The 17,112-nt window shown below is 22.3% G+C and overlaps 1 protein-coding gene across 1 annotated transcript in view; it reads right to left on the bottom strand.

Annotated features, from left to right (window-relative positions):
• The window catches only part of LOC145831412 (ribosomal protein S6 kinase alpha-5-like), a 29,413-nt gene that overhangs the window by 6,498 nt on the left and 5,803 nt on the right, over positions 1-17,112 (bottom strand). The window contains exons 10-13 of the mRNA XM_082938667.1: positions 6,823-6,929; positions 6,310-6,453; positions 5,517-5,610; positions 4,303-4,470 (exon numbers count right to left, since the gene is read on the bottom strand). Coding sequence (XP_082794793.1) covers positions 4,303-4,470; positions 5,517-5,610; positions 6,310-6,453; positions 6,823-6,929 — 513 coding nt within the window. The remainder of the gene's footprint in view (positions 1-4,302; positions 4,471-5,516; positions 5,611-6,309; positions 6,454-6,822; positions 6,930-17,112) is intronic.

Here is a 17,112-nt window from a genome sequence, read left to right on the forward strand (position 1 = left end):
AAAAACGTCCTTGAAAAATACAATAAAAAACAATTGTCTATAATAAAATTATATTTCTATTATCTACAATACAAGTGAAAAGAATAACATAGAATAAATTTTAGTTAGTCATACTAAATCATACAAAAACATTTAACTAACATGACTTTATGAAAAAAATAAAAATAAAATCTAAAGATAATTGAATATAAACATAGAAAACACTAGAATGAAAGAGTTATTTATATAAACATAAAAAGCCTTTATTAAACTACAAAAATTTTGCCTAAAATAATTGATTTGTAGAAATGCTGCCAGCATAACATTAGATCATTTTATATATTTTTTTGAGATAAATCAAGTGTATTTATTCGATGAACTTAAAAGAATTTTATTTGATTAAATGCCAATACAAAATATCAAGGTTCTTAATCATGTTAATAAAAGTATGAGCTTTGCATAGACATTCAATTTCATATATACCAGACACTAAACAAACATAACTATGTGCTTTTTTTGTGTTACTACATCTACTTTCTTTTTAGTTTCAAATTTTAATTACAACTTTCTAAATTTTTGTTATTTACAAAACAATAAAAAGTTACATTAAAAGCGAAAAAAAAAAACATACAGTCTAGATGTTGAGTTTAACAATTGATGTTTGATAAAAATTTTTTTGAAATATCAACTTACTAAAGCTCTAACATACTCAAATTTTATACATAGATCAGTCAGTAATTATATACAAAACAATTTTTTAAATTAAAACAATACAAAATTATTCAGTAGTTAATTTTATTTACTTTATTAAGTTTTTTTCTAATGTATATGCTTTTAAACTAAGTGAAAATTTTAATACATAATCAAAATATTTTAACTGACCAGAAATAGTTTATTTGTTATATTTAAGTACTATATTTTAAAATCTTAAAAAAAAATCATAAGTCTAACAAAATCTAATAAAACTCACAGTTGTGCTAATATACTAATCAAAAGCAAAAGATCCAAAGTTAACAATAGCCTCAATATGAGTGAGTATACAATACATGTTAAAATATTTAAATATTTAAATAGTTTTTAGATTTATATTGTTTTAGTATTCAAAATATTCAAACTAGTTGAAGTATATATTGATGAAATACTATAAAAGCTTTATAAAATTACAAAACCTCAAATTAAAAATATATTCACTAAAAAATAACACTATCTAAATGTTACAATGAAAGTGTACAAAGACTTCCTGTTGTAAACCAATTTTTTTATTCAATGAACATAAAACAAATTTGACTTAATCAAATGCCAACATGAAATATCAACGTTTATTAATCTTATTTGTACAATGTGAACTTTGTGTGGACATATAATTTTGTGCACGCCAGACAGTAAACAAACAAAAAAGTATGGTTTATGTGTGATACTTACATTTCTTAACTTAATTTCTTTGTCTTTATAAATACTACTAATGATAATGAAAAAAGATACTTAAAAATAATTCTAAAGATTAACGTTTAAAAGTAAAATAAAAATTTATAAATATGTAGAGCAAATCTTTTTTTACTAATTCAAAAGCTAATACTTACCGAATTTGAAATATATTAAATAATCAAAATTCTACAACATTTATTTTACTTTTAAGGTTTGATAAACCATTTAAAATAAGCTTAGTGGATTACCAATATTTAAATTTAACATTTTGGTCAACCAGAAATAATTTACATGTTGTTGTAATCTGTTTAAAGAAAACCTCAAGTCTAAAGACTTAAAATTAAAAAACACAATAATGCTACTGTACTACTAAAAATAAAAAGATTAAAATTAAGCAACAACCTCAGTATTATTAATTCAGCTTAATAAATTTTGAGGTTTTATGGTAAACCTCAACCTCATCAATTTATATTTACTTATTGAAATATTAACTGTCAAATTATGAAAATTCTTTGCAGATAATTTAAAAAAGCTCTTTATTTCTGTGAAATGTATGCTTCTGCTAAAAAGGACTACACCATTATTTAAAGCTAAAATTCAAACGTTTAAAAAGTTACGTTAAATCAAACGAGAGTTTTATCTAAATATTTCAAGAGAAAATCGTTTTAAAACAACAATCTAAATTTGTTGTTATTTATAATGATGTATTACAAGGTGTAATGATTTAAATATTAAATACTGATAACTTTGAATGACTGTAAATTGCCTCTTCAATTAAACTTTTAAGCGTTTATTAGTTTCTATCATAGCTTTTTTTTATTTGACCTTTTGGGAACTTTTTTTTACTTAAAGTCTTTTTTTGAGATATGGTTCAAATAAATATTTGCACTTGTTAAATACGGCTATTTTAAGCAATTATGAATTATTTATTTTTTTAATAATAATCATTTTTTTGATTACTATGTAATATTTAATCATTGAACCTTGAAAAGCTATTAAAAACAGGAATTGTCGGGTTTTAATAGTTGTAATTAAAATTATTTTGTAGCCTTATGGTTTAATTTTGACTGTGTAGGTGATTATAATTATCATGTTTTTCTCAAACTCATTTAATTTAACAAAAAACAAGTCAAATTTCCTAAAATCTTACATCATTCTAACAAAAACTTGTTTGTGATAATTGTATTATGTTCATACTAGCTTTTAAAAATGTTACTTGATTATTTTTGAAATTAAAATTTATTATAAAACCATTAGTAGCAATTCTAAAAAACGTGAATTTATTAATAAACATTAATCATTTTAAGTACGTTAAGGAAAAGGAAATAAACTTTGTTTATACATCAAGTAAAGTGTTGAGAAAAATAAAAGTTATATAACTCTACTATTTCGGAAGTGTTAAGTAACAATAAGTTAACTTCATGTTAAAATGTTAAAACTTCAAGTTATTTTATTTGAGGCTTAACTAAAAGTTATAACTTTTTATACTGAAAATTGTCTTTCTTTTTCATATCATATGATCAAACTGTTCAACTGTGAGTCAATATTATAAAAACTGTTACAAAATTAATGTCTACACAACAAAGTATTAAGTACTTTTGATGAAAACTTATAAGCTTAAAGTTTGAAACCGATAAATGAAGAAGTACTTTGTAATAAAAGATTCGGTATTTAACTATGAAAAGGATGTGTTAAATTTTTTATAATAAACTTAGTGGATTTAAAAAGAGGTTACTAAAACATTTAATTCAATTAACTTTTAATACTCAATATACATATGTGTAAAACGTAGGTGCAAAACAAGTTTACAAAAAAAAATAGTTTTGCTTCTTTTTAATATTTTTTTAGTTTAATTCGTTATCATAAACATCGAATAATGATAAATTACTTAACGTTTATATTCTTCAAATTTTATTTTATTTCTGTTTTATAAATAATTGAAAACTAAATCAGGTTTAAAACTAATTAAAATGTTTTTAAGTTATTATATAAAAATTGATGAAGTTGTTTGAATCGAAAAGTGTTCTTTGTTTTTTAATTGAACTTAACTTGTTTATTCATAAATTTTAATATAGTAATACAAACTACATTATTTAATTATTTGTAGAGAGAATTCAAGATTAATATAACTTTTAAACTAAAAAAACCTTTTAATGATGACATTGAGGTTTTGTCTTCAACAAAGAAAAGAATACAAAACATTTGAAACAAAGTTTACTTTATAAGATGAAACAAAAGAAAAAAAACGTTTTCAAAAAACACAAGACTAACAAGGATATATATACATATTAACTTAAAAAAAATTTCTTCTAATGCCTGAAACATTATTTTTATACATATAAATAACTTATTAGGCAAATGCGATTTTAAATGTTACAGAATATATGTGACATATAGACAACAAAAAAAAATGTCTTAAATCTTCAGCTGGTCCAATTTGAAATTCTTCAAGGTTTTTATAATTTTTTTTTCTACATATATATAATTAAAATACACAAAATAAACTTTCGCTTGGGACAGCTGTTTCTGCGTTTAATATACTAATATGTATATATATAATATATATTATAACGTTATATATATATAACGTTATATATAATAAATAAATAAATAAATATATATATTTGATTTTAAATTTAGCTGGCTGAAGATTAAGGCGTCTAGTCTTATGAAACTTGTGTACCAGCTTTTTTGAAATCTTATTTTTCTAATAAATTATTTAAAAACCCTTCAAGTGTGGCTCAGTAGAAGGTGTTTAAGTTTAAATAACAACCTTATTATTTATATATATACATATATATTTATTTGGTTATAAAAAAACAGTAGTTTAGACGAACGTTTAAATATATTACATTTATACATAAATATATATTTTTTTTTATCAAAAAACAAACCAACCTCGGGCTTGATATCTCGATGAACGATGTTGTTGTGGTGCATGAAGCAAACAGCGCTCACAATCTGCTTCATTATTACCACGCACTGCTGCTCCGATATGTTGCTAGTTCTTATCAGCTGCAGCAACTCGCCTCCCCTCAACAACTCCATTATCATGAACGTGTGGTGCTGTTGGTGAATGGTTCTTTATTTGAAATTATGTAGTTAATGTTTTTGAAAAAAGTTTTAGTTTAAATGATAACAAAACGTAAAAGATGTAGCTAGCAAACTTAAATTGTAAACACAAAAACCACATTTTTAAAATTATTTTAGCTTTATAAGTGAAATTCTATACAAATTAGTTGTTTTTTTTCTTTTAATTTAAAGTAGTCTCAAATACCAAATTTAACCAGTTATGTTTACTTTTTATGGTGGTGTAAACTATAATTTAAACTCTTATCATAACTTTCTATCTTATCATCAATTTGTTTATAACTCGATAAGGATTCAGGCTTAATTAACAATTAAGTTATGGCCAAATTTATGTCGTTTTTATGAAGTTATTAAATTTTAAGCATACCATTAAAACTAAGTAAGTATTATTTTATTAATAAAAGCTTTAGAATTAACTATTTATATACATGCATCTTAATATTGTTACCTTTTAAATAATGTTTGACAATGTTATGATCAACTAACACTTATCAGTGATCTTATCAATACATTTAATTATCAAAAACTTTTAATGTCGAGACTAAATTGCAACTTTGATCGAACAACTTTGTATATAATAGTTATGAATTAATTTTTAGTACAATTAATTTTCTAAGATATATATCTACTTTGATTAATATTTTATTTCAATTAAAGTAAAAAAAAATTTTAGTAAAAAAAAAGTTTGTGGTCATAAATTAAAAAGTATTAAATTTCTAAATTTAGCACACTTGAAACAAATTTTGTACAAATTTGCACAAAGGTGTTTTGTACAAATTAAAACATTTTACTTGAACATTACTGCTAACTTATATTTTTGAAAATGTTTACCGTAATAATTTATTTATCATTAAAAAGTATTTTATAATATATTTTCCATACAGTAATTGTTCTTTAAAGTAAATGTGTATCAAAGTATTTGTGAAATCAACTTGTCTCAGCACTTTTTTACATTTTAGTCAAAAGAATTATTTTTGATCAAATGTTTTTTTAATTTACCAACGGTTTAAAAAAAAAAAAACCTGTCCCTTGTAAACTTTGTGAAGTTTGACTATATTTGGGTGATTTTTACAGATTTCAAGCGCTTTTATTTCATTTTCCACAAACTTTTCCAATCTGCGAAAACTTTCACTATATAAAAATTATTTCGATATTCTGCTACAATAGTATTCATAAATGTATTAAAAATTTTTACTAGTAGGTTTCTTAAGTAAATACTAATTAAACAGCTGTATATAAACACAAAAAAAAGTGTAAGACATTAAAGGATTGGATAAAAGGATCAAGATAAATTGAAACGACTTAACGTTGTAACAGAAACTTCAATTAGATTTGTTTTTACGAATAATCGATTCTTTTGTGTCAATAACGGGTGTAAACAAATTGATCAAAACAAATAAAACTAAACTTTTAAGTTTATTGCTAACAACAAACAGCATTTAAAACTAAGAGATTTAAAAGTTGAGCAAAAAGCAAAACACTGTAAGTTAAACAGTACTTATAGCAATTTAAAACAATAACTGTATAAGCATATTAAAATTGATATTGGATAAAAACAAACACATCGGAAAAACATAATTCTTTTTACTTAAGAGGATCTAATAAAACAAAATAGATCACTAAAAGTTTAAAATAAACTAACTTGTAAGACGTAATAGTTTAATTTTTGTCAACTATTAAACAAAATTAAATGAAAGAAAACTTCTTAATAACTACGAAACTTAGTACAACAAAAATATGAAATTAACTTCAACTTTTATGAAACTCAAGCTTATTAAACTATTTATATTTTAAAATTTTACCACTTAAACTGACTTTGAAGACACAATTTTCACGGCAAATTGCTGCCCAGTGCTCAATTCAACGCATCTTCTGCAAACCGAGTAACTCCCATCTCCCAATGGTGGTCCGTCCATATCCAAGTAATATTCGCTGAAAAAATCGTCTGCAGATGGTGCACTGTTGAAAGTTTTTCTCAATTAGCCATTAAACAATCAACTAAATAGTCACAAAAAAAAAAAAAAAAAAATAGTATTTAAGCCTAAGTTAACCAGTAACCTACGATGTGCTATATAAACTACTCAGTAAATATGTAGCTTAAAAACCAATACAAACTAGCTAATTTACATGTAAAAAAATTAGTTTACTAAAACTGTTCAAAGCTATTGTTAATAAAATAAACTTATATCTAGAACCATTAAGTTTCTTCAATAAATTAAACATTGTTAATTTGCAATAGAAATCAAAATATATTGGTAACACGCATAAAATTAAAATTAGTTATGTTTGAAAACTACATAAAAAAAAACTGAAATAGTTAACACAAACCATGCTTTGAATTTTGGACTGGGACAGCCAGTTTTAATGTCAAGCAGGTCTTCGGTGAGGACATGAGGTCGTCCAAACATCACATTAGGGGACACAAAAGAATAACCCTAGGAAAATAGAAATATATACTATATAAAATGATAATCCTTGAAAAAGAAAAATATAAAATTAGTAAAATAGTAAGCCAGGAAAATAAATACTTCGTTTTAAAACAGTATTTCTGGAATAAACATATCTTTTACAAAATATTTAAACAAAAGTACAAAAAAATTTTGTTTAGAAAAGTTTATCCCTGGAAAAACTAAGCTACATACAAAAGTAAACCATATATAATAAACACATTACTTTCAAAATAATAAAAGTATAAAAATAAAATAAACAAAAAATTAGTTATAATGGTAGACACTTATTGTTTACAAAAAAAAGTGACCTGCGAATATCTGAATATTTAATTTATAAAAGATTGAACCTACACATACAGAGAAGTTTTTTAAGTTTTTAGTAAATTTAATGAACAAAAAAATCAGTTTGTCAAAGAAAAAAGTTTAACATTTTTCAGGTTCAAAATTTTCTTAAACTGTTCAACATATTTACTATTGTTACTTATTCTATTTTGAGGTTGTTAAAAAATATAATGTAAATTTTCTTTTTTATTTAAATATTTTTTTTAATTGAACTCAGTAGAAAAATATATTTTTTAAATCAAGTAAACAAAAGGCATTATATACTTTTTATATTTATTTGCATAAAATCAAGTTATATGTTGCAACTTTGATAACATAAAATACATTGATAAATATCTGACTAATTTGCAATTTAGCTTTTAAAATGAATGCTAATAAGAAGGTAAAACTGAACCTAGATGTAGTTAAGTCTTTTCAACAAAACTTTAGATAATCAACTTTCTTTTAAATAAATACATAAGCAGACATAATAAACTACTATTTTAAATTGTTATTTTTTAAAGCAAAAAATGTCTAAGTTGTGTACAGTGTACAAGTTAATATGTTAAAAAGGTAAAAATAACAACTATAAAGATAATTTATTCAACTAACAATAAACAGATAAAAAGAGTAAAAATTCCCAGATAGAAATACAATATGCAAATAAGATGTTTAAACTACACACAAACAAGAACCACTTATTGTACATTTTAGTTTGTGAAGCAATGCAATGTTGTGTGCACAAAATCTACACGATTTCAAATGAAACCATATAAAAAAATCTGAAGCAAAACTTTATAGTAGCCTTAATTCAATTAGAACACTTTTAATCTAAAAAATTGCTTTTAATTTAGAAAATATAAACTAGCAATAACTTTAATTTAAGTCGTTTGGTTTTAAAAAAAATTATTTAACAACGTTATAAAAAACTAAATAAATAAACTATGTTTTCTGTGATTTAACCTGAATTATCTATTTTTCCTTATACATTTATTTAGCAAATATAGCTAATGTACTTTTTAAAAAAAAACCTTATATATAAACTAATACATTATAACATTTTCAATTTTAACAAAAGTTGTATAAGTAAAGTACTCTTTAGTTTTTTTATGTTGAACAAACAAGTATTACAAAACATTTTTCTAAGAAAATAATCAATGCAGTACAATGGATACAGTCAACAAATTAGCTTTAAACTTTGTTTGTACAAAAAAAAGTACAAAACAATTTACAGAGAAATTGAGATGAAAGAAAATGAGCTAGTTTAAAAATAAGAACTGTTAGCTCATATGGAAATGTACAAAATTTTATTATACTTTTTTGAGGTTTTTGTTTCACTTGTACGTTTTAGCAGTTTGAAAATTGTTTTTATTAAAAAGTGCTAAAAATTTATCATGTAATTTATCATGTTAGCCCTTACTTAATTTGTCAACTACTACTTTTAGTAAAAGTAAGTTTAAGTTAAAAATTAAATTTAGACATGGTAAACGAAAATATGGATTTTTAATTACGAACACTTTAAATCAGGTTTTACTCAAAAGTAATATAATAAAATCTCATTAAGTACAAAGAATAAATTAACTTTATGAAAATGATTAGTAAAAAATTATTTATTATGAAACTTTAATAATTAATTAAGTAACAAAAGTATACAAAGTAGTAAAAAATAAGTGATTTGTTTTATTTTAAAGCAAAAGTATTTCAAAACTTTGGATTGTATTTAGTTAACATGAAAAAATAGCATGCCTACTTTAAACTTTCATAAAATTTAAGTATATGCAAAAATTAAAAGACAAGTTTAAACATTTTTTATAAAAAAAGTCCGAAGTTCAAAAAGTACGAAAATAAAACATGTTATAATTTGAGAATAAAAAGAAATGAAGAGTGGTATTACACTACACGTATGTAGGAAAAAAAAAGAGAGTAACATATTCAATATACAAACTTTACTACAGTGTAGTAAAAAGTATTGATTTCACATTTGTATAATGTTTGTAATGCATTTATTTACAACTTTCTATGAAAAATGAGTGAATAACAGTTTAATTGCGTACAAATTAGTAGCTTTTAAGAATTTTCAGATTTTATTTTCGAAATTTAAACTAATGAAAACTTTTATTTTGAGTTGATGAAGTTTGTTTTTAAAATGTTGAAGTTTATTTCTAGTTGTATAAATTTATATAATATACAAATTAAAAAAGAATAACTTAAAAAATAATAAAAAATAAAACTTAAATAACTTATGTTCATAATGCTTTAATTGACATTTCTCTGTGAAAAGTGGTTGATTTACAGTTTAGTTGTGTACATATTAATAGGCATTAAAAATTTTCAACGTTTATTATTGAAATTTAAGTTTAGAAAAACTTTAGTTTCTAGTTGATTAATTTTTAAAACTGTTTAAGTTTATGTCTAAATGCGTAATTTTTATCATATTTACTTTTGTTTTATGAAACATATACATTTTTTAAGACAAACAAAAAAATTATTTTTTTTTATAAATGTTGTACAGCATTATTTTCTCATAGCTCTTAACTGTAAGTTGTTAAATTTATTTGTTATAACGTGATTATTTTCTTGTGCACTTTTGATTTTTTAAAAAACATTTATTATTCTATAATGAAACAAAGATAAATCAATAAAATTATAATAACTGTTCAAAATATAGATTTAAGTGTTTGCTAACAAAAGATCCCATAACAAGTTCACTGGAATATTAATAAAAACGAATTGTACACCTACTTTAGCTTCTATTCCTTCATTACAGTATTTATTTTTTTATAGAACCCAGTTGAAGTGTGTTGATTCGTTAACACACAAAAACATATGTTGGTACAACAAAGGAAGATTACTGTATAATTTGTTTTTATTTTTATTAAAAATATAATACTTAAGTTTAAATGTTTTAAAATTTATATAAATATGTTATAAAACTGTATGAAGTAGAGTGCTCAATATAATTCAATATAAACAAAAGTCTTATAGTGTTTATGTTTTAAGACATGTTGCTCAGTAAGAATGAAAAATTCGTCATTAAAATATTATTTGTTTACTAAGAAAACAAACTTTTATTACATAACTAAAACCATATTTTACAATATTTTACCACCTTAAGAAAGATTAAGCTTGCAGACAGTTTGTTTATTAATAAGCTTATCACTTTACACAAGTCGTATTAAATAAGATATTTTAACACCTTAAAACTGTCACTTTGAACTTTCAGTGTGATATTTTATACACAACACATTGAAAAACTATTTGAACTTTTAGTCTTTCTTTGAACTAGTATCTAAGTAGTTGCTTGAGTTCTTTGTTTTATATTTTAATTATACTTAAAGAAAAACTTATGAAAATGTTTTAAAGTTTAACAATTCTCGTTATTGCTTACAAAAGTATTTCAATCATCAAATGGTGATACAAACGTAATAACAAATATTTTGGGTTCTGAAAATTTTTGTCAATATCAAAGCCGAATTTAAATGTTAAATTTTAAATCTTAAAAATTGTACTGTATTGTTCATACAGGGATGAAAATTGTCATTGTCACTAGTTTACTATATTGGATTATACGGTATATTAAGAAAGGTCATCATGAACTTAAGTTTCTAATTTGTACAACATAAACCTTTTATATACAAAAGGTTAATTGATAACAAACTGAATTACTTCCACATAAAGATCAGTATTTATTTTGCACGCCAGAGAAAAAGTTTAAAGTTAAAATAACTAACATTAACAAACGAAAAGTTTTTATTACTAAATTAACTTCAAAATTATGCAAAAAACTTAAAAATCTTATTATAGTTGTAAGTCTTATAAACAAAACACTATGTTGTCAATAAAATACATGATTTCAAGAAATAATTTAGACATAGCAAATTAATAATACTTAGATTCTATTTCTAACGAGTAAATAAGCTTTTACAATGAAGCATAGATAAAAGAGAGTGTGATTGAAAAATATATTAAAATTTTTATTAAATACTAAATATAGTAAAATGTATAACACGTTTTAATATTGCCTATTATAATGCATTAACATTTTTAATACCATACGTTATTTAGATAAATAACGGTTTACAGATTAACTGGTATTATAAACTTCTAAAGTTTTTTTTGTAGTAAACAATCTATTTTAGTATTGTAGTTGACTAAATTTTAAAAATATGTAAGTTTTTGTTCTTTATTTATAAACTTTTAAGTTTTACTTTTCAATATATGATGAGCTAAAATACAGACTTTGTAAAACAAAAAATAAAAAAAATAGAGTTTTAAATGGATTTTTTTGCAGCTGACCTTAAGCTTAAAAGTTTTCTCCCTAACTGTTATTAAACCTACCTTTTTCTTATACATTAAAGCTTAATATTATAAATAATATATTAAATATATTATATAAATAGTCTATACTAAGTTGCTTATGAATTACATTCCCAAACAATGATAATAAAATTAAATAAAAACTACAACAAACAACTTATACTTTAAATTTATTTCACATATTTATAAATAATTTTACTACTAAAAATTGAACATTTCAAACTAAACCAAATCAGTATACAATGTGAGCTAAAATTTACAAATGATTACAACACAATAAATATAAATTTAGTATTTATATACTTTAATAGATCAGACAGTTTCACAAGCACCACTTTTTGCAAGATTTGCATTGCAGCAGATAGTTTAATTAATTATTTACAAACAACTTATTTGGCATTAAGGAGATTAAATAAAAGACTTTAACACCTTCTAATCTGACTGAAATAAAATTTTTGTCACTTTGAAGCTTAAGTGTGAATTTACAATAGAGCTATGATTTAAATTGAGCTGCAATGATTTTTTGGTAGTGATTATTGATCAAGTTTTCATGAAGTTAGTTGTAAGTATCAATTAAGTTAGTTGTATACTTTAATACACCAATGTTATAAGAAAAAAAAGTTAAATACCATGTTGATTATTTAGTTGTATTTAATTTTTTTCAACTATATCAATAAAAAACAGTTCTTTCCAACTAGTACTTTTCAATTACTTATGAGCAACTTTTTAATTAAGTTTAAATTTTAAGTTTTTATTGTGCATTTATATAAACATTTATAGATAAATCAAGTATATTACTTTGTGCAACTATTTTTCAAAAAAATAGTTATTACAAAATGTTATTACACAATTTATATTAAATACTTTATTTAAATGGAATACTAGCAGAATTGTAACTTAAAAAACTTTTATAAAAAACTCAAGCAAATACTCAAAAAGCTAGCAAACTTATCGTTTAATTAAACAAAATACTCTTAATAAACCCATAATATTTTCAAAAGTTCCTTAAACAAACAACCAAATTTTTATGAATATTGATATAGTTTAAGCTTTGTTATACCAAGTAAAGAGTTTAAATGAAAATAAATATGACAGAAGTATTAAATTGATTGAATAAAAACGTAATTATAGCTTTAAATGACTACCGCACTACACGTATGTAGAAAATAAAAAGAGAATAACATTTTCAATATACAAATTTTACTACAGTATAGTAAAAAGTATTGATTTCACATTTGTATAATGTTTATAATGCATTGATTTATAACTTTCTGTGAAAACATGATTGATTCACAGTTTAGTTGTGCACAAATTAACAGGTTTTAGACGTTTCAATAATTTTTTATCAATTTTTTTTACAACTACAACAAGATTTTTAAGTTGTTGTGCATAACTTTGAAGTTAATTTAGTAAAAAAACTTATTCGTTTGTTAATGTTAGTTATTTTAACTATAAAGTTTTTCTCTGGCGTGCAAATTAAATACTGATATATTATTTTTAAGTGGAAGTAATTCAGTTTGTTATCAATTAACCTTTTGTATATAAAAGGTTTATGTTGTACAAATTAGAAAGTTAAGTTTATGATGATCTTTCTTAATATACCGTATAATGCAATACAATAAACTAGTGACAATGACAATTTTCATCCCTATATGATTACAACATTTAAACTCGAAAACTTTTGTAGGCTTTGATCTAGATAAAACTTATCAGAACCTAAAACATTTTTTATTACGTTTGTATCACCAACTGATTATTGGAATACTTTTATAAGCAAAAACAAAAATTAAAAATTTAAAAACGCTTTTGATTTTAATATTTTTTTTTTTTTTTTGAAATTTTAAAAAGTGTTTTAGTCACTACTTTATAACTAGTTCAAAAGTTCAAATAAATGTTCAATGAGTTGTGTATAAAAACACACTGTAAGTACAAAGTGACAGTATTAAGGTGTTAAAATATCTCATTTAATAAAATTTGTGTAAAGTGATAAGCTTATTAATAAACAAACTGTCTGGCAAGCTTAATTTTTCTTAAGGTGGTAAAAAATTACTCTAAAACAATGTTTTGTTTATTTAATAAATATGTTATATTTATATAATAAATATGTTTTCCTACATAATCTTTTTATCACTAAATTTTCATTCTGACTAAGTAACATGTCTTAAAACATAAACAGTATAAAACTTTTCTTTTCAATTGTAATTAGAATAATGACGTAGTTTGGTAACATATTTTACTTTTCATATTTATTATTTATAATCATTATACTTTAAGTTTAAAATACTAAAACTTAAGTACATGCCTTATTTTTTATTTAAAATTTTTTAGTATTTAAGTATACTTAAAATTAAACGCCTATGAAACTTCATAAATTCTAAACTAAAGTTGATGTTTACTTTTTAATATATGATGAGCTAAAACACAGACTTTGTAAAAAAACAGAGTTTTAAAAAGATTTTTTTGCAGCTAACCTTAAGGTTTAAAATTTTCTCCCTAACTTTTATTCAACTTACCTTCTTGTTATACATTTAGCTTAATATTAATAATAATATATTAAATATATTACATAAATAGTTTATACTAGATTGCTTATGAACTACATTTGCAAATAGTAATAAGAAAATTGAATATAAACTAACTAAAATAAACAATTTCATCTTTAAAATCATTTCATATCTTTATAAATAACTTTAGTAATAAAAAATTCAACATTTCAAACTAAACGAAATCAGTGTACTACGCGAGTTAAAAATCTAACTTATAACAACAATTTATTACTACACAACACTTAAAAATTAAGTTTTAGACGCTTTAATGGGTCAGAACCTTATTTAATGTAAACAAAACACAGTTTCACACGCATCACCTTTTAACAAGATTTATTTTGCAGCAGACAGTATAATTAACTATTTACAAACAACTTATTTGGCATTAAAGAGATTAAATAAAAGATTTAACACCTTCAAACCAGACTAAAATACAATTTTTGTCACTTTGAAGCTCAACTGTAAATTTGAAATAAAGATTTGATTGAAATACAACTGTAATGATTTTTTGGTAGTAAGTGTTGATCAAGTTTTTATCTGTTAGTTGTATCTTGAATACACCAATGTTATATGAAAAAAAAAGTTAAATACCATGTTATTTTGATTAATAAGTTGTTTTTAATTTTTTTCAACTATATCAATAAATATCAATTAAAAAACTACAATAATTTATTCAAACAAATACTTTTAGGTTACTAAAAGTCTTTAACTACTAAATAGCAAAATTTTAATTAAGTTTCAATTTAAAGTTTTCATTGTGCATTTATATATATACAGAAATCAAATATCAAATATATTACGTTTTGCAACTTTGGTAATTTTTAAACAAATAGTTATTGTTGTTACATACTTTATATTAAATACTCGATTAAAATAGAATATTAGCACAATTGTAAAACTAAAGTTATTATAAAAAATTCAAGAAAATACTCATAAAGCTAGCAAACTTATTGTTAAATTAAACAAAATGCTCTTAATAAACCCATAATACTTTTAAAAGTTCCTTAAACAAACAACCAATTTTAAAGGAATAATGATAAGTTTATACTTTTTTATATCAAGTAAAAGGTTCACATGAAAATAAATATGATAGACATATCAAATTGCCTAAATATAAGCGTAATTATTAGTTTTCAAAATAGATGACAACAACACTACACGTATGTAGGGAATAAAAAGAGCATAAAATATTCAGTATACAAATCTACTACGACATAGTAAAAGTATTGATTTCACATTTGTATAATGTCTGTTTATAATGCATTAAATTTACAACTTTCTGTGAAAAAATGGTTTATTTGTAATTTATTGATTTTCATGTTATTATCTAATTTAAAAAATCAATCAATAATACCAAAAATATATAACTAAAAAAAGTTGCACATTTTAAATATTTTTTATAAAACTCAATAAATTTAATGGTAACAAAAACAAATAATTAAGAATATAAGTTATAAGTTTATAAAGCATCAAATATACTACGCTGCACAAGTATAAATAAAAACTTATTTTTATCTAAATTGATTATACCTACCAATATTAAAACTTATCAATCATGACTATGTAAAAAATATCACACCAAGGACACCAAACCACAATATTAAAAGAAATTAAATTTAGATAGTTATAGAAAAGACGTTTACATATTTCATTTAAGAAAGATTGCTTTTTAAATAAATAGAAAACAAATAAATAATTATTATTCCTAACATAAATTATACAACTTTATTAAAACTTGACAAGACTACTAGCTTTCACATGATAACTTTTTTCAAACAATATATTATTTGAAAATTTTTAGTTTTACTGCAGACAAGTTGATTTATTATTTGTGAACATATATCTTTAACTAAGCATAGAAAAATACTTAAAATAATTAGCACAGCGGTTCTTAACCTTTTTTACATGTTTTACCCCTTTTTGGAATGTTATTACCAAAATTAACCCCAATATAAAAATAGTATTTAATTTTGAGAAAAAAAAAAACATAAAAATCGTTAACTTAAAAAATTACAGTCGTATACTAAGTTATAAATTAAATAGACAGTCAATAAACATCAATTTACACAACTTGTAAAAAAGAAAACTTACTCCATAAAATAAGGGTAAATTCACCCCAGGTTAAGAACCGCTGATCTAGCAAGATTTAAACTTAAGCAAGATGTTGTTGTGATTTTAAATGATTTTAATTAATTGAAAAATTCTCATAACGCTTGATAATGGTTTAAAAAAAACAAAATAATATTTAACGATAACTTTTCTTAGACAAAATGATGTTATTAAAAGTAAAATTTTTATGGCTTAACTTTGTTTTTAACTTAGATAAAAAGTGGTAGTAATAATAAATAAATAAAAACATTTATTTTATTAATAACTAGTCAAATTTTCTGAATTTGTTTAATGTAAGCTTGGCTTCTTGTTAAATTAGCTTATTTTAATATATTTCATTAAAAAAAAAAAGATGTACTAACAAGAAATAAAAAAAAAAGGATATAAGTTTTCAAAACAGTTAAACGTGCTGTGCGTTTTTTCTCATTCAATTTCAAATGTCATGATTAACCACAAACTCACTTTGATAAATAAAATACCTTACATTTGTACTTCTTATAAAAATACCTGTATCTGTAGAATTTATACAAATACCTTACATTTTTAGTTCTTATAAAATGCCTGTTTCTGTAGTTTAAATAAAATATCTTGTACCTGTAGTTTTTTCATTAGATTAAACTTTAACAATTTAAGCCATACATAAAAGATTAAGTAAATGTTAAAGTACAAATTTGAGTGTTTCCAATGTTTTACACTTCATTTAAGCTGCTTTAAATAATTTTTATTAAGGGTTATTACATAGACTAACAAAAAAGTTTTGGATTGCTTTAAAATTGGCTGTATTCATTGTTTGAAGTATAGTTTAAAATCATCATAAAATATACAAAATAAATAACAAACTACTTTCCTATGCTTTTTTAAAGATTACTTGAAAA

Source organism: Thalia democratica, chromosome 3, assembly GCF_965202585.1.
Source record: "Thalia democratica chromosome 3, ktThaDemo2.hap1.1, whole genome shotgun sequence".
Lineage (NCBI taxonomy): Eukaryota > Metazoa > Chordata > Thaliacea > Salpida > Salpidae > Thalia > Thalia democratica.